This window comes from Nicotiana tabacum, chromosome 6 (genome assembly GCF_000715075.1).
Source record: "Nicotiana tabacum cultivar K326 chromosome 6, ASM71507v2, whole genome shotgun sequence".
NCBI classification, from domain to species: domain Eukaryota; kingdom Viridiplantae; phylum Streptophyta; class Magnoliopsida; order Solanales; family Solanaceae; genus Nicotiana; species Nicotiana tabacum.
Window position 1 is genome coordinate 197,140,727 of NC_134085.1, and position 17,639 is coordinate 197,158,365.

Genomic DNA, 17,639 nt, shown 5'->3' on the forward strand with positions numbered 1-17,639 from the left:
GAGAAAGCTCAAACACGAGGAATGAAGCAGATAAAAAATGGAACAGTACCATGCAGCTCAGGTACTGTTAAAAGTGGGGAAAATGGTGAGACAAAGAATGAACAGAGGAATCAGTCCTGGGCAAATGTGGTGGTAGGTAAAAAATTGGCCATGAAAGGTATGAATTTACAATTCATAGATCCGGTAGTCCAAAACAGCGAGAAAATAGCGAAATTAGAAATTGAAGATATTGAACAAGAAACTGAGAAATGAAGATCTGTTATTGTCCTGTATGTAATTGGGGAAATGCCTACTATTGGAGCAATGGATAGATTCCTGAGCTCAGTGGGTAAATTTTCAGTTAAGCCACAAATCTATTACCATAATGAAGGTTATTTTGTGATAAGATTTAGCAATTTGGAGGAAAGAGACCAGGTATTATATTCTGGACCTCACATATTCAACAACAAGCCTATAATCATGAAAGCATGGTCAGAAGAGTTCAATGTACAAGACAAAGTTCTGAAAACTATTCCCTTGTGGGTGAGATTCCCTAACCCACCTATCAATTGTTGGAGTATGAAAGCATTAAGCAAGATCGGTAGTACATTGGGGAATCCGGTGTATGCTGATGAATGCACTATTGGCTCAATTAGGATTTCTTATGCAAGAATGCTAATTGAAATGGATATCACTAAACCTCTACCTAGGTCTGTGAAGCTACAAGACCCTACGGGGAGGTTAATCCTACAGGAAGTTACTTATGACTGGGAGCCAAAATACTGCACAAAGTGTTTGAAAATAGGACATGATTGTGCTGAGATTAAAACAGCACAATCACAAAGGATGATTCAACAGAGGAAGGTGATCAAAGGCAAGCAAGTCTGGCTCAGAACAGATAGAGATGGTGGAAATGAAAAGAAGGTGAATGAACAACAGAAAATAACTGAGCCTACTCAACAGTCAGAGCCAGAATCAAAAGACAAAGATGCACAAAAAAGGATGAGGGGTGGATAACAGTCCTTGGAAAATCAACAACTAGGGCAGCTAAGGCTAAATAGCTTGAGGAGCATGAACTAGCTGGGAGTAAGGGATTACAAAGCTTGGCAAAGGACCAAACACATGATGAGCCAGGTACAAGCAAAATGCAAATGAGGAGACCAGAGGTGCAGGAACTGTATCATCATCCTTATTTTATACCTGTATGAGTGTGATAACATGAAATGTTAGGGGGTTGAATAAAACATATAAGCAAAAGGAGGTAAAAGAGTTTATAAAAGGGAATAATAAAGCAGTCATAGCATTAGTGGATCACAGAGTAAAAGAGCACAAAACAAATGAGGTGATCAAAAAGATTGCACCTGGATGGAAATGGGCATCTAATACTAGTACAAGTCATAAGAGTAGAATATGGGTAATTTGGGACCCTAGGATATATACATTTGAACCAGTGGAAGTAGATGAACAATTGATACATGGTCAAATCAGACTTATTTCAAAAGCAGTCACATTTGGCTTTTCAGCAATATATGGCCTACATACTATTAAAGACAGATTGAAGCTATGGAGCAAGATGAGACAGATTCATAGTATTCAGTAAGGTCCTTGGCTAGCTATGGGGGATTATAATGCTGTTTTACACCCACAAGATAGACAATATGGATCTGAGGTACAAGAGATTGAAACAAAAGACTTCAAGGAGTATATGAGTGACACAGGGATGAATGAATTACAATATGTGGGAAGGAGTTACACATGGACTAACCATCATACTTATAGTAGGATAGACAGGGGGCTTGTGAATGCCAACTGGATAATGACAATGCCAAATATGAAAGTGCAGGTGCTAGAGCCACTAGTATCTGACCATTCACCACTGAAGTTAGTGATCACTCAGGCACAAGGAAAGAAGAACAGGCTATTCAGATTTTTCAATTTCATTGTTGATCACTCACAATTCATGCAACAAATTGAGATAGGTTGGAAAGAAAGGAGTACAAAAGGGATAATGCATGCAGTATGGAACAATCTTAAAAGTACAAAGGAGGCAATCAAAAGAATAAACATGCAGCACTATAAATGGGTTGATGAAAGGATAAAGGAGATTAGGAAGAAGCTGCAGTTGGTGCAAGAGGAAATGAGCTCTAGACTACAGAATAAAGAGCTAATTGAAAAAGAGAAAGCATTGAAGTGTGAACTAGAAAAATGGGGAAAGATTGAAGAGAGTATATACAAACAAAGATCCAGAGTACAATGGTAAGCTAGGGATTCAAACTCAGCCTATTTCTTTGCACAAATAAAGAATATGAGCCATTTGAATGGAATCCAGAGTCTAACAAATGATGTGGGAACTCAGCTTGTAATGGAGGATGATATAGAAGCAAAAATATTAGGGTACTACAAGAAGTTACTGGGGTCAAGAGCTAAAAGTATTCTAGTTATCAACCCAAATGTCATGAAACTGGGTGCAAAGTTAAATAGGGATCAACAGCTTCAGCTTATCAAGTCAGTAACCAAGGAAGAAGTATGGGAAGAACTGAAAGATATTAGTGACCTAAAAGCCCCAGGCTATGATGGGTTTAAGGTTGTGTTCTTTAAGAAATCCTGGCAAATTGTAGGAGAGGATATAACACAGGTTGTAATGGAATTCTTTGAAATAGCTCATATGTATAGACCTGTCAATTGTACTGCAATTACTTTAGTCTCTAAAGTCAGGAACCCTGCTAATGTTAAAGAATACAGACCTATCTCATGATGCATTGTATTATACAAAGTCATCTCCAAGGCATTAACTACGAGGTTGCAAGGAGTTATGGATACACTGATTGACAATACACAGTCTGTATTTGTGTCTGGTAGAGTAATTACTGATAACATTATCCTGAGCCATGAACTATTGAAAGGATATGGAAGGAAAGGGGTATCACCTAGATGTATGATGAAATTGGATATGCAAAAAGCTTATGACTCAATTGAATGGCCTTTCATGGAACAGGTGTTGAATGCTTTGGCCTTTCCAGACCAATTTATGATATGGATCATGGCTTGTATGGAAATTGTTACATATACAGTTATGATCAATGGAGCTCTGACAAAGCCTTTTGAAGCCAAGAAGGGGTTGAGGCACGGGGACCCAATGTCTCCATTCCTGTTTGTGATGGCAATGGAATACTTAACAAGGAGCTTAAAGACACTGAATCAAAACCCAGACTTCAACTATCATCCCAAGTGTGCAAAGATGCAAATTTTGCAACTTGGTTTTGCTGATGATTTTTTATTGTTTTGAATGGGTGATATAGGATCAGTTAAACTACTGTTCCATTGTTTTATGGAGTTCTCAAAAGCTACAGGTCTGGTGATTAACAAAAACAAGAGTTCTATATTCTTTGGAGGGGTCTCACAAGATGCACAGGAGGAAATCCTAGAATTTCTAGGAATTTAGAGAGGGGACCTGCCAGTAAGATACCTAGGTGCCCCACTAAGCTCAAAAAGAATATCCATAGTACAATGCCAACCTCTAATTGATAAAATAATGGGCAGAATCACTTCATGGACTGCCAAATTTCTATCCTATGATGGAAGGATTCAACTGATAAAGAGTGTTCTATTCTCTATCCAAACCTACTGGGCACAAATCTTTGTGCTCCCTAAAAAAATCACAAAGCTAATTGAAGCAATCTGTAGAAGTTTCTTGTGGAATGAAGAAGGCAGTATTTCAAAGAAGGCTCTATTGGCATGGGAGAAAGTCTGTCTACCAAGTCAGCTGGGGGATTTAACATTATGAACATAACCATCTGGAACAAAGCTGCCATATGTAAACAATACTGGAATCTTTGCAAAGAAAAGAAAGAAGTTGTGGATACAATGGATGCACAGTTACTATATCAAAGATAGACACATATGGGAAATTCAACTGAAACAAATATCCTGGATAGTAAGTAAGATCATTAAAGCAAATGAGACATTTATGAAGGCAGGATTCAGCTATGATGATATCATGAAGATGAACAACTGTTCGATAAAAGACATATACCACAGACTGCGAGGAAGATTTGACAAAGTCAGCTGGAGAAGAGTCGTTTGTCACAACACAGGATGCCCCAGGTGGACTTTTGTTCTAACTATGGCAGCACATGGCAAATTATACACAAGAGATAGACTACAGAGTTGGGGAGTACAAGTGGATCAAGAATGTGTTCTATGCAAGCAAGCTAATGAAACCATACAACATTTGTTCTTTGAATGCTCATATGCAAATGCAATATGGAGCACACTATTAGCATGGCAAGGGATTAAAAGATCAGTAAATGGATGGGATGAGGAACTAAGATGGGTTGAGAAGTGGACTAAGAGGAAAACAACAACAGTTGAGCTATATAAAATGGTATTAGCAACAACAGTGTACTATGTGTGGCAAGAAAGGAATGCTCGAACTTTCCAAGCTAAGACAAAAGGGTGGGAGTTAATATGCAAGAAGATAATACAAGAGCTGCATTGTCGAAGTAGTAGGCATACAGAGAAAATCCTACATAGCCTAGACTGGTATCTGTTGCAATAGGTAGGAAATGTGTAAATAATAGAAAAATGGGGAGGGGTGAAGTATAGGAAAGCAGGATCATATGTAAGGGTTTTGATTTACTTTGTTAAAATTATAGATAAAATTTTGATAAGTGAATATATGTTTAGTAAATATGAAAAAAATTGACAAACATATGATCTATTAAAATATTCTAATGGGAGAATTTTTTAGTAATACGTGATAGTTATTTTCTTAGTCATCTAACAGTAATCTTTCGTTAATTTACACTTTCAAGGTTAATACATGAAAGGATCCCAAATATTTCTACGTTTTCTAAAGAAAATTCACTATAAAGTCTTAAATATATAAATAAAATTTATATATTTATATGTCGGTTTGGTTCGATTTTTTTACTCAATACCAAATCAAGTCAAACCAAGCCTAATCGAGTTTTTTAATCGGTTTGGTTTGGTTTTTCGATTTGGTGCGGTTTTCCGATTCGGTTTGAACACCCCTAGCTGTGCTTATGTGAAATTATCCCTTTTATTTTCCTTTTGGGTGTAGTTATTGTTATTAGTAGTTCTTTTAAGAAAATAAAAATGTATTATCAGTAACTTTTGCACTGTTAACCAACTGGGTGTTGTTTGGTCTTGTTAGGAATAGCGTGGAGGTGTTGATTATGAAATTTGGATGCATTTAAAATAGATTTCAATTATTTTTTATATTTAAAAAAGCCATAATGCAAAGATGACGATTGTATCATATGTAAATCACCCGTTGTATGTATTGAAAAACTAATTCAAAATTGTAGTAGGAAATCTTAGTTATTTAGGATTTAGTTTATTTAATTCATGTCTAAATAAAATTTGTAGTCAGAATTAATATAGGAATAGGCTTTCCCATTTTCTAGTTAAATAGGTTTCGTAGTATTATAAATAGGGATATTAGTAGTTTATTTTGTGTGTGGAGATTTGTGAGAATTGTAGAAAGCTTTCAGAGATTTATAAATAAAATATTTTCCTTCAAATTGGTATCAAAGCTTCTACGATCTTGGGAGAGAATCAAGTAGCTTCCGTTGCTGGTGGGCGGTACTAGGTAATGTGCCGCCCGTCAGGCCAAAAAAATATGTTGGCAAAATTATAGATAGTTGTCAACAAAATTAGACTATTCGATGAAAAGTTTCAAAACAGATTCAAGAAAAAAAGTAAGTTTAAAGAGGTGCAAACAAATGTAAGCACGTGATTTTTGCCCTATGAAAGAATTACTCCCAAAAAATTCAAAATAAAACAATTTTCTTTGGTGTGCAATTTTTGAATTTTTGTGGTATTTTTGGATAATTATTTGTATTTGTCTGTGCATGTTTATTTGTTAAATTAATAAAAAAATACAAAAATATGTCGCATTTTACATGTAGGATTTAATTCTACAATTGTTAGTAATTAAGTTTGTTTTACAAAAATTGAAAATTACAAAAATAGGCATCTTTTGCATTTTTAGCATTTAATGTCCAAATGTACAATTTTATGCTTAATTATTACTTAATTACGCGTTAATTGTTATTGGGAAGTTAATTTGCGCTTTTATAACTTAATTTAGTTCTATAAATAATTTAAGGATTTTTAGAATTTAGTTTTAAGAAAAATAAAAGAAGAAAAGAGAGCAAAAAATATAAAGAAACTCGGAATTGGGCTCTTCTTCAAATTCAAGCCACATGCCCAAAAAATACCCAACCTTCCCCATGACCCGGTCCATCTCGACACGGGTCGACCCGGTCCGCTCCATAACCCAAAGATCCAACACCCCCCTATCTTACATTTTCACAAAAACAAACTTAAAAAATCCTAAAAAACCAAAACCTAAAACACTACCCATCCGCCACCCCCCCCCCCCTCTTTTTCTTTCTTTCTTCTTCAAGCTCCAAACAAGCCATCCATGGCTGTCCGGATGCCTCCCCTTCCACACGAGCAACCACCATAGCTGCTGCCCCCCCACGCTGTTGTTCACCTCCAAAACGACCACACAAACACAATCGTCGTTGGACCAAGAAATGGCAAAAACCATGGCCATCGTTGCTCATGCTTCTTCCCGTTAGCCAAAACTAGTCAAAACCTTGAACATCAGCTGCTGCTCTCTTCATCTTCCTCGTCGAGCTGCTGGTTCGAAACCAAACCCCATCCCCACTGCTTCGTCTTCGACCACCAACAGCACAAGAACCCATCGTCGTCGAGCTTGAGTTCGACATCCATGTCTGTTGCTTCATCTTCTTCGTCAAGCTCGAGCTTGAGCTCGACACCCATGGCTGCCACTGCTTCAATACTGCTGCCTCATCTTCACGCGTCGTCGACCAAGCAAACCTCGACTGTTTCTGCTTCCCGCTGCCTCCAGCGGTTCGCCGCTGCTGCGTCTTCTTCAGCTCGTGCTGCTGCTGTTTCTTCTCCTCCATCGCTGCTGACCATGGACGAGCTGCAAGCTCGTCGCTGTTGCGTCTTCTTCAGCTACCTCCAGCTGTTGCTGCTTCTATTTCGCTTCGTCGCTGCTGCATCTTCTTCATCTTTCACCTCGACTGCTGTTGTCCGCTGATTCCTTCTTCGAGTCCGTTTATGTCAAGGTTTCATTGGTTTCGTTTAAGTTCATTCGAGTTCGTCGTTGTTCATTTACGGTCAATTGTTTTAAGTTTTATTTCGTCCGTAATTTTTTTGATATTTTCAGATTTGAAATTAGTATAAGTTTGGTTCATTTTCTTGTTTGTTGTTTATCATTTATGATTATTTCTTCAGTTTGTTTCATGATCTTGTTTAGTTTAATATAGAAATTGTTGGTTGTAATGTTGTTAGATTTAATTTTAAGTTCAAATGATTATTGAATTTAGAAATCTGAATATACTTGTTTGTTGTTGTTGTTGAATTTAAAAGTAGGTTTGTTTGTTGTTAAAAAAAAATATTGTTCAATCAAAATAATTTTAGTTGTTTCTTTGTTGTTCATCATTTAGTTTGAATTTGTTGTTGAAAATTGTTTAGAAATTGGTCATATTTGCTGTATTTTGGTTAAAATTGATTAGGTGAATTGGTTATAGCTGATGGGGGTAGTTCGGTAATTCGCAGTACGTTCAGGGGTAAAATGTTAATTTCAGTAAGGTTAGAGGGGTATTTTGGAATTAAAATTCTGAACAATTATTTATTTTGAGTGCTCGGTCAATTAGGATTAGAATAATGTATTTGTTTAATCAAGCATGAAGGACAAGACATAATGGGGGGGGATAATGTATTTATTTAATATAAGCATGTGGAACAAGACATAGTGGGATTGCGGGGCTCAAGAAAAGTTGTTTAAATAAATAATAATTGTATTTTTTATGCAGTAGTGGGTTTGGTAGGAGAAAGTGGTTGTTTTATTAATTGATTAAAGGGTTTGGGATGTGAGATAAATAGAGAGACTTGATCAGATTTTTAAGGGGGGGATAGGAGAAGAAAAAAGAAAAAAAGAGGAGGACAGAGAGAAAAAAGATACAGAAAGAAGATAGAGAGAGAAAAAAAACAGAAAGAAGAAAAAAGATAGAGAGAAAAATTCCGAAAATACTAAGACTCCAAAAATAAAAATAAAAACATTCTGGAAATTCAAAAGAAGAATAGTATACACCTGATATACAATTTAAATATTCTGATATACGGATTCAGAAATTAAGGGTTGAATATTAATTAGTCTTTCAACTCTGAAAAGATTCCCTTAGCTTCTGTCCGTTGGTTGTTGTTGGTGTTTCTGGATTTTTATCTTGAGTTTTAAAATTCGTCACTGGTTTCTCATTGCTGGTTGTTGGGTGTTGCTGTTGTTGTATGCTACTGAATTTCTGCTGATCTCCCTTTTCTTTTGCTTCCAATATCAGGTACACGACTGCAACACTAGCTATTGCAAGCTAATAATGTGGAAGCATGAATACATATGAAGAATTGAATTTTGAAGTTTTATTGTCGCTTTTCTTTGTTCCTTTTATTGATTGTATTTAGGTTATTTCATGTATTACTGAATAATAATTGGAATAAGAGAAAATTACATAAGTTAGTCTTTAATGAATCAGTTTGGCAAAACGGGTTAATTCACTAGTTATGAAGGTTTTAAGATTATCAACAGTAGGTTAATCGTAAACAAGTAGCTAAATTTAGCTAAGGTATGAATTTAAACTGAATTTCGTGAATTAGGCATTAAGGCACGATTTGAGTTCAAACAAGATTAGAAGAACGTTTAAGTTTAATAAACTTTCTAATAAGCATTAGTAATTATGGTTAAATCTAGTTTCAAATGGTTGTGAATAATTAATCTCAATAGTTTTTTTATAACAATGCGAGTTTTAATCTAGCTATATTTGATTCTTTTGAATATTAGTTGTCGAATTTTTATTTTTATTTATAATTTTGAATTTTTAGTAAAATTCTTTTTCATCAATATTTGTATTAATCTAGCAATTAGTACGCCATGATTTCTTAAATAAATAAATAAAAAAAAGCTCGTAATTAATTAGGATTTTCTTTCTTTATTTTAGAGACTAATTTTAATAGAAAAATGTAGTCGCTTTAAGATTTGTCCATTTAAAAATAAATGAGATGAGCCTCGCCTAGTAAAATATAAAGATTGCGAGACCCTCACAAATGTTTGTATTAATTATTTAGAACATCGGAGTTGGCCGTCTAGTAAAATTTTACGGCCTTTCCCAAATCAACAATACGCTAGTCGCGTCTTTAACAAATTATTTTCTTAAATATGGGTGTGCATTTATGAAACCCAAATCCAAATCTCAACGGAGTCAAAAGGTGTCGATAACCACGGGTACATTGACTGTGACGTGGTTTGAAATACGTTTTCACAATGTTGCAATTCTCCGTAAAACTATAAAAATAATAATAACAATAAAAGCGGTTAAAAGTTAAAATTGCACTATAGTTTTTTGAACATGTATTAAAATCAGATATTTTAGCCATTACAACAGTTTAAGCGACCGTGCTAGAACCACGGGATTCGGGGGTGCCTAACACCTTCCCTCGGGTCAACAGAATTCCTTACTTAGAATTTCTGGTTCGCAGACTTCATTTGGAAAGTCGAATATTTTCCTTGATTCAGGATTAAATTGGTGACTTGGGACACCCTAAATCTCCCAAGTGACGACTCTGAAATAAACAAACAAATCCCGTTTCGATTGTCCTTTAAATGGAAAAAACTCCTTCACCCCTCGCGGGGGCGGAAAAAGGAGGTGTGACAGCTCTGGCAACTCTACTGGGGATAAATACTCAGAACCACTGGTTCAGGGTTAGAAATTCGAGCTTAGATAAATTGTTATATTTGATTTTATCTGATTTTGTTCCATGATCTGTGCATAATATGCTAAATAACTACTTTTACCGCTTTGATATTTTGTGAACTATATATAAACTGTGCCGAAACCCATCTCTTCTCTGAGTCTTCTAAATCATGGAGAAGGGTGTACTTCGTACGACTTCTTTTCTGTATAGTGTCAAATCCCAATTTAGAACGAGGTTTGGATAAGTTGCAAAGCAGGCGAAGCTTCTGTATTCTCGGATTGCTGCCTCCCCCTCGGCTCGAGCTGTCCGCTCGGGTAAGCCAGGTCTAGAACAAACACCCAGGTTCTGAACCTAGAATAACTCAACTTCATGCAGGATCCCTAGTAGGAACGCTTATCTGCATCATGTGCATTTTTTGACTTAGGGACTCAACACAGGGGTTGAGTCCGTCTAGGAATAGCAACCCAAAACAGAAAAGACCATCCTGATGCATCCTACTCACTGCTTGTGCATTTATTTGCTTTAGACTTACATGATGACCGGTTTTTGAATATTGAGAAAAAATTAAAGAAAAAAAAAAAGAAAAAAAGAGAAAGAAAGGAAAATAGCACTGTATAGGGTTACTCTTTTGTTTTGAAAAAATAATAATGTCCAAATACTGGCGAAATTCTGCCGAAATTTTGGGAAAAATGAAAAAAAAAGAAAAATATTTTTTTTAAATAGATTGTTTCACTCAAAAAAGCAAAAGAAAAAAATAGAAAAGAGTCTTTTATTTTTAGGTTGAAGAATAGGTTGGTCATTTTGTTGAAAAAAAATCTTCACTTTGTCTTGTTTTCAAAATGAAAAAAAAAGAAAAAGAAAAAGAAAAATAGTTTGCCATGAAAAATGAAAATGAAAAAAGAGTCTTGTTTTTAAAATGATTTTTATATATTTATTTGTTTATAAAAATGCCAAAAATGAAAATAAAAAGAGTCTTGCGTTGAAAGTGGTTTTATTATTTGTTGCAATATATATATATATAAATCCAAAAAGTATTTTTCTTTATTTTCTTTCTAGAAAAGTTTTTTTTAGACCCCCAATTTTCAAGAAAAAAATTCAAAAATATTTTCCATTATTGATGTCTTTAGAAAGTCGTTCTAATTATTTTTTAAAAAAATAATAATAATAAAAATAAAATAAAAACAAAAATAAAAATATTTTCTTTTAATTTCTTCCAAAAAAATCCGCGAAAGGGACGCCGGAGGGCTGACTTTGCATAAACAGCCACCTTTGGGTCATTGTTTTAGATTTGGTCCAGTTGACCCACACAGCCTTAAAAATCTTCGTCCCCGAGGCGCTGAAGGGCCGTGTTTGCAACACCAGGTTTTATTGTAATTTGAAAAAAAAAACAAAAAAAAAACAAAGAGTCAGCGGTCAGGAGAATACCGTTTGGGGCTTTTGGTCAGTGTCTTAAACCGTTCTTGCCGAAATAGCCTTAGAGTATCTTTCAGTTATCGAAAGGCTATTTTCGTAAAAGAACGAACAAGTTTGTAAAGTGTCATAAAATAATCCTCCCCGGCCTCAAAATTCATGTGAGATTTGGAAAGGGCCACATTTGCAAAAATAACCGTTCGGTTGCATTTGTCAAACGGAGAAAGGAAGCTGGCCTTTTGTTTTTGAGTTTGTAAATCTTTTGATTAGAATATGTGGGTTGTTTGATTTTCGAGTTTGTAAGTCATCTTTAAACCTTTGAAACCTAGTTTGTTTTATTATGAAAATTGATAAAAAAAAAAATGTTTCACTGTTGTTACCTTTCATTTTTGTCTGAACTACGCAAGGTCTGATTCATACGGGTCATGATACGTATGCAATCTCCATAAGATTCGACCACCATTGGAAAAAAAAGAAAAAAGAAAAAAGAAAAATAAAGGAAAGTGTGGGAGATTTTCAAAGGGGCACAATTACAAGAAGCCGGATCGACGCACATGAATGCGTGATAGAACGGTCTAACTGCTTAGGTGCACTGTATCTCTTATATATGATTATCTGTCAAATGCCCTAACACTAACGTGATGGCTTCACTTTGCTGTGTTCATATATAGAAAAGTGGTTGGTTGTGGTGACTCCTCCCTGCAAAGCAAACTCAAAGGACAATGACACAGAACCGCAGAACCGAGTGGGTCGGTACTGATGACTGATAACAACTGGTTGAACGGAACAACGAGTTGGTAGAAGAAGTGAAAATGCTGAGACAATATGTGGCAGATATGTATCAGGCATGGATGACTGAGAAAGCACCACCCCCGCCACCCCCAAGCTTCTTGAACTCTGTCCTTACCCCAGCACCCAACACCATAACGGAAGATCCCCCATACTCTCCATCCCAACCCACTTATGACAGCTTTCCTAGCTACCCGAGTAGCTCCATCACTCGTCAACGCTACTCCCCTCCCCAACGCTACTTCTCTCAACGAGACTCCCAAAGACATGCTTCACTTTCCAAATACCCAGTTCCACAAAAGGCCTATCCACCCTCACAAGCCTACCGGAAGCCCCCTGGATCAGGTTTCCGGCCCAATCAAGCATTTAGGAATGAGAGGTTGCTGAAACGAGGAAATGCTCTCACCCCTATCGGAGTATCTTATGCAAGTCTGTTTGAAAGGCTAAGGCATGTTGGCCTGATTGAGCCGCTCCCCGCATATACTTCAGATCCACGTGCAAGAAACTTTGATCTGGCAGCACGATGCGCATACCATTCCAATGTCAGAGGGCACAACATTGAGAGCTGTTGTAATCTGAAAAGGGAAGTAGAAAAAATGATCCAAAAAGGGCGGATTGTGATCACTAACAGTGACATAGAGCACTCGAACCCTATCAAGAACTTGTTGACGGAGGTTGATGCTGTTGAAGCTGGTAATTGTCTTGGCAGTATTGATGCAAAACTCAGTGGCTAAGATACCAGGTTCGATAATTGGGAGGGCGCTTCGTTCCTTGGTTAGCAAGAGAGAAGCTTTTGATGGTTTATTTTGTTGTTATTTCTGTTCTCCGGATTATTAGGGTTGTAATTCGGATATTGTCTTGCGTCAAACTTTCTTATCTTTCCATTTTGTCATAGCGGTTTGTTTAAGTTTTGTCCAGGTTGTTTTAGGATTTTATTCTGGTTTGTTTGTTTGTTTTGTTATTCAAACCATTTCACCGGTAGTCTAATGCAAAATCCGGTCTTTTATTATTTCCAGTCCTCTTTCGTTTAGTTCTTTTATCATTTTGTTCAGCGCCGATTCTAGTGACATGACATGCGCACATAGTTTGGGCCTAATCCTAATAGTTAATCATAAAACCCCGGAAAGGTGATCAGAACATTTAAAGGAAATAAGGACGGTTTGAGATTATTCGGAGCTCGAGTCATACGGAACTAGGGCAAGTAAAACACAAAGAAAGCCGTTAAAAGCAAGATTCGCCTTTCATGATAATGAGAGTGAGAGTGTTGGCCAGCAGCACTTTAGAGATGACAAATGAAAAGGCAAATGTGTGAATATAATTTTCAAGTCCAGCACCATCAGAAGAGGTTACAAGTCTTTGTTTAAATTATGTTGTTTGCACTTGGCATGTTTTGAAGACTGGAATGACGAAGGCATTTTATTCTGCTATCTAAATAATTTATCCTTTGTTAACCCTTTGAGCCTTATTTGTTTCTTTCATATCCCTCGTTCGGAATCAGTAGTAAAGGTTAGAAACACAAATGTGAAAGAAAAAGAAAAAAAAAGAAAAAAAAAGGGAAAAGAAAACGATAAAAGAAAAAAAGAAAAAAAAAATGATAACAAAAACAAAAGAAAGTCAGAAGAAAACAGAGGAATTGGGAACTACGTTTGACCTGATTCCTCAAGGAGGATACGTAGGCGCCTCACGGCTCGGTCATAGGGTGCATAATGCGCATAATGTGCATAGTGTAAAATAATATAACAAAAATAAAAATCCCTAAGATAGACTCTGGGGCAAGAGTTGCGCTTGCAAATATGGTTCCGAAGGTTGTAATTGTGAACCCCAAATTATTTTGTTTTTGAGCCTTTAATACCCTTTTATTTCTAGCCTATCCAAAAACCCACATTACGATCCAAAGAAAGACCTTCTGATCAGTCTTCAAAAGATGCCAAGTCAGACAAATGAGAGTCTTACCGGTGAACATAACACTCTGATCCACAGCAGAAAGGACTCTAATCCCCAGCAGAAAGAGTCATATCGGCAACACTCCAAATCCCCAACTGGAAAGTGATATAAATGAGAGAGTCTTATCGGTGAAAACCTTCGCGGGCACCATAATGCGATGAAAGCTGAGAGAAAAACCAAAGTGAGAGAGGCTTGATAGTGAAAACCCTTCGGGCACTACAAGTCGAATAAGATTGAGAATCAGACGGTGAATCGCCAAATGAAGATTTTGAAAGACGATTGACGGCGGATGATAGGCCACATGTGCATGTCATGACCATTAGAGTCGGTATCTGCGTTTGATAGATTTTCATTTATAGTTTCTTTTGTTAAAGAGTAATCTTTTTCCTTTGTCTTTTTATTCTGTTCCCTTTTATCTTTTCCCTTTCATAGAAAATTCCCCAGTAGAGTCTGTTTGGTCAGAACAAGTGAGAAATGACTTCAAAATATGCCATCAGCTTTCCAATTATACAAGATGAGATCTGACTAGTACATCCAAGTGGTATAGTCAGCAAGGAACAAGCGCGAGGCCAGTGTCAAGAAAGATATCCCCCAGCAAAAGGGAATTGACAAAAGGATTGACGAGTGTCAAGAGGGATATCCTTGCCGAAATCAAAGGTTATAAACCTCAAGGCCAAGGCCCGTGGACAAATCAAGAAGAGCAATGGGCATGATTTGGGAAATTCATACGAGACTAAAAGGTCGGAAAAATGACAGTTTCCGAACTATGCCACAAAAGAAGAGGGATATCCCCAGCAGAAAGGGACCATTCCCAGCAAATAATATCATCTCCAACAAGTTTTTGGAATGCAGAGCAGGGAAGGAGAAAGGGAAAAGCCATCCCCAGTAGGAGTATCACAACCAACCACCACAGTCAAATCTTAAAAGGAAATGGCATTGATGGCGGAAAGGCATGCCACAAGGGAGATTGTCAAACTGGGGCAGAAAATTTTCCTTTCATTTAGAAAATTTTCTGGAAGTCAGATACCCATTCGGGGAAGAATAAAGATAGCACCAGTCTCAAGGGAAGTGGTCTTTGAACCAGTTTTACCCCCAGCATAACAAGTTTTAATAAAGGAAGTTGTTCCCCAGCGGACAGAACAAAAGGATGAAACTTATGCTCGGAAAAAGCAAAAGGCCAGTATCATTCCCAGCAGCCTTCAGAAGAGTGAAACACTAGTTTTGAAGGAATCAAAATCTCCCAGCAGTGTTATCCTCAATAGTGTTATCCCCGGTTGATAACATTTTATCCCCAGCAATGTTGAGAGAGAATTTTTTTGAAGGAAGTAGCTTTGGAGAAAAGGGGAAGAAATGAGACTCCCCAATGATATCATTCCCCAACAAGTAAGTAAATAATTCCCCAGCAGTGTTATCCCCGGCAGTCTCGGGGAAAGACAACGTGAGCTGTTAAAGGAGAAAATCATCCCCAGCAAGGCCACAAATCGGCCACCATTTTTTTTTAGAAAAAAAACTGATAAAATTTTCTTTGCTTGAGAGTTGAAACAGGAACAAAGCAGCGCAAGGGAAAAAGAAAAGAAAATAAGAAATTACCAAGGTAAGTTTCTCAAACCTTTGATCTTTACGTTTTCCTCCTAGGATAAAAGTCCTAGTCCGATGAAATTTTCTCCTGAGATATCAAATCTTAGTCCGATGAATCTTTCTCCAAATCTCGAAAGGAGCTTGATTTATTTTTAAAGTATTAGAGTTGGAAAAGTCAGGAGCCCGCCTGGAGAATGGCGGTGTTAAAATTTAAGAAATTGTTAAAGTCAGGAGCCCGCCTGGAGAATGGAGGTGTTAATATTTAAGAAAGTTGTTGAGGTCAGGAGCCCCCTGAAGAACAGAATGGGGATTTAAATTTCAAGTTTTGAAGTTGGGAGCCCACCCATATAGCAGAGGAATACATTTCAGTTTTTACATTTAAGTTGAAGAAATTGGGTTCATCCGCCCTCAAAATAGGATATTTTGGGTTCATCCGCCCTCAAAATAGGATATTTTGGGTTCATCCGCCCTCAAAATAGGATATTTTGGGTTCATCCGCCCTCGAATAGGATATTTTGGGTTCATCCACCCTCGAATAGGATATTTTGGGTTCATCCGCCCTCGAATAGGATATTTTGGGTTCATCCGCCCTCAAAATAGGATATTTTGGGTTCATCCGCCCTCAAATAGGATATTTTGGGTTCATCCGCCCTCGAATAGGATATTTTGGGTTCATCCGCCCTCGAATAGGATATTTTGGGTTCATTCGCCCTCGAATAGGATATCTTGGGTTCATCTGCCCTCGAATAGGATATCTTGGGTTTATCCGCCTTCGAATATGATATTTTGGGTTCATCCGCCATCAAAATAGGATATTTTGGGTTCATCCGCCCTCAAATAGGATTTTATTTTCAAAGTTGTTGAAGTCAGGATCCCGCCTGAAGAGAGGAAAGGCGTTTTATTTTTAAAAGTTGTTGAAATCTCGCCAACCTAAAGAAAGGAATGGCGTTTTATTTTTCAAAGTTGTTGAAGTCAGGAGCCCGCCTGAAGAGAGGAAAGACGTTTTATTTTTAAAAGTTGTTGAAATCTCGCCAACCTAAAGAAAAGAATGACATTTTATTTTCAAAGTTGTTGAAGTCAGGAGCCCGCCTGAAGAGAGGAAAGACGTTTTATTTTTCAAAGTTGTCGTTGAAGTCAGGAGCCCGCCTGAAGAGAGGAAAGGCGTTTTATTTTTAAAAGTTGTTGAAATCTCGCCAGCCTAAAGAAAGGAATGGCATTTTATTTTCAAAGTTGTTGAAGTCAGGAGCCCGCCTGAAGAGAGGAAAGACGTTTTATTTTTAAAAAGTTGTTGAAATCTCACCAGCCTAAAGAATGGAATGACATTTTATTTTCAAAGTTGTTGTTGAAGTCAGGAGCCCGCCTGAAGAAAGGAAAAGCGTTTTATTTTTAAAAGTTGTTGAAATCTCGCCAGCCTAAAGAAAGGAATGACACTTTATTTTCAAAGTTGTTGTTGAGGTCAGGAGCCTGCCTGAAGAAAGGAAAGGCGTTTTATTTTTCAAAGTTGTTTATGAAGTCAGGAGCCCGCCTGAAGAGAGGAATGACGAATTTATTTTCAAAGTTGTTGGTTGAAGTTGGGAGCCCACCCATATAATAGAGGAATACATTGCAAGTCAGTAAAGCAGAAGAATCCAACAGGAATCCCCAACGGGAAATAATAAAAATCCCCAGCACCGGAAAGTGGAAGGTTGCAACAAGAGATCCCAGCGCAAAATCAAGCGCATGAGTCAAAAGGTAGAAAATATGCATCTTGAAAGAAGCGGCCTATGAACATTGAATTATGCCCAGCATAACAAAGCTTAATGAAGAAAGCCATATCCCCAGCGGACCGAACCAGACAGTGAGAATTGGTATTCAGAGTAGAAAAAGGTCGGTGTCACCCCCGTCAGTTCTCGGAAGAAAGAAGCACCGGAATCGACGCGAGCCGACAAGAAAGCAAGGCATAAAAAACAAATGGAAGATAGATGGGATCTTGTAATCCGTAGTCTAGCCTAACTTCTTGATTTTTCTTTTAAGCATGGTGTAATAAGGAGGTCAACAAACAAGTAAAAGTAGCATGCAACAGCAGCAACATTGCAGTCCCACGGTAGTCCCAGCTACCAAAACTTCCCGAACTACATTGACCTGATTCCTGT

At 37.2% G+C, this 17,639-nt stretch overlaps 4 protein-coding genes across 4 annotated transcripts; all 4 read left to right on the forward strand.

Moving 5' to 3' along the window:
• The first annotated feature begins 1,594 nt into the window (after nt 1-1,594).
• Nucleotides 1,595-2,239, forward strand: LOC142182271 (uncharacterized). Its single transcript, XM_075256439.1, has one exon. It carries the CDS (start codon nt 1,595-1,597, stop codon nt 2,237-2,239), a length of 645 nt encoding a protein of 214 aa, XP_075112540.1.
• A 45-nt stretch (nt 2,240-2,284) lies between these two features.
• On the forward strand, nt 2,285-2,734 carry LOC142182272 (uncharacterized). Its single transcript, XM_075256440.1, has one exon. The coding sequence runs from the start codon at nt 2,285-2,287 to the stop codon at nt 2,732-2,734; it is 450 nt and encodes a 149-aa protein (XP_075112541.1).
• Nucleotides 2,735-2,791: 57 nt separating this feature from the next.
• LOC142182273 (secreted RxLR effector protein 78-like) lies at nt 2,792-3,265 on the forward strand. The gene has a single exon (XM_075256442.1). It carries the CDS (start codon nt 2,792-2,794, stop codon nt 3,263-3,265), a length of 474 nt encoding a protein of 157 aa, XP_075112543.1.
• Nucleotides 3,266-3,847: 582 nt separating this feature from the next.
• Nucleotides 3,848-4,537, forward strand: LOC142182274 (uncharacterized). The gene has a single exon (XM_075256443.1). It carries the CDS (start codon nt 3,848-3,850, stop codon nt 4,535-4,537), a length of 690 nt encoding a protein of 229 aa, XP_075112544.1.
• Nucleotides 4,538-17,639: the final 13,102 nt, after the last annotated feature.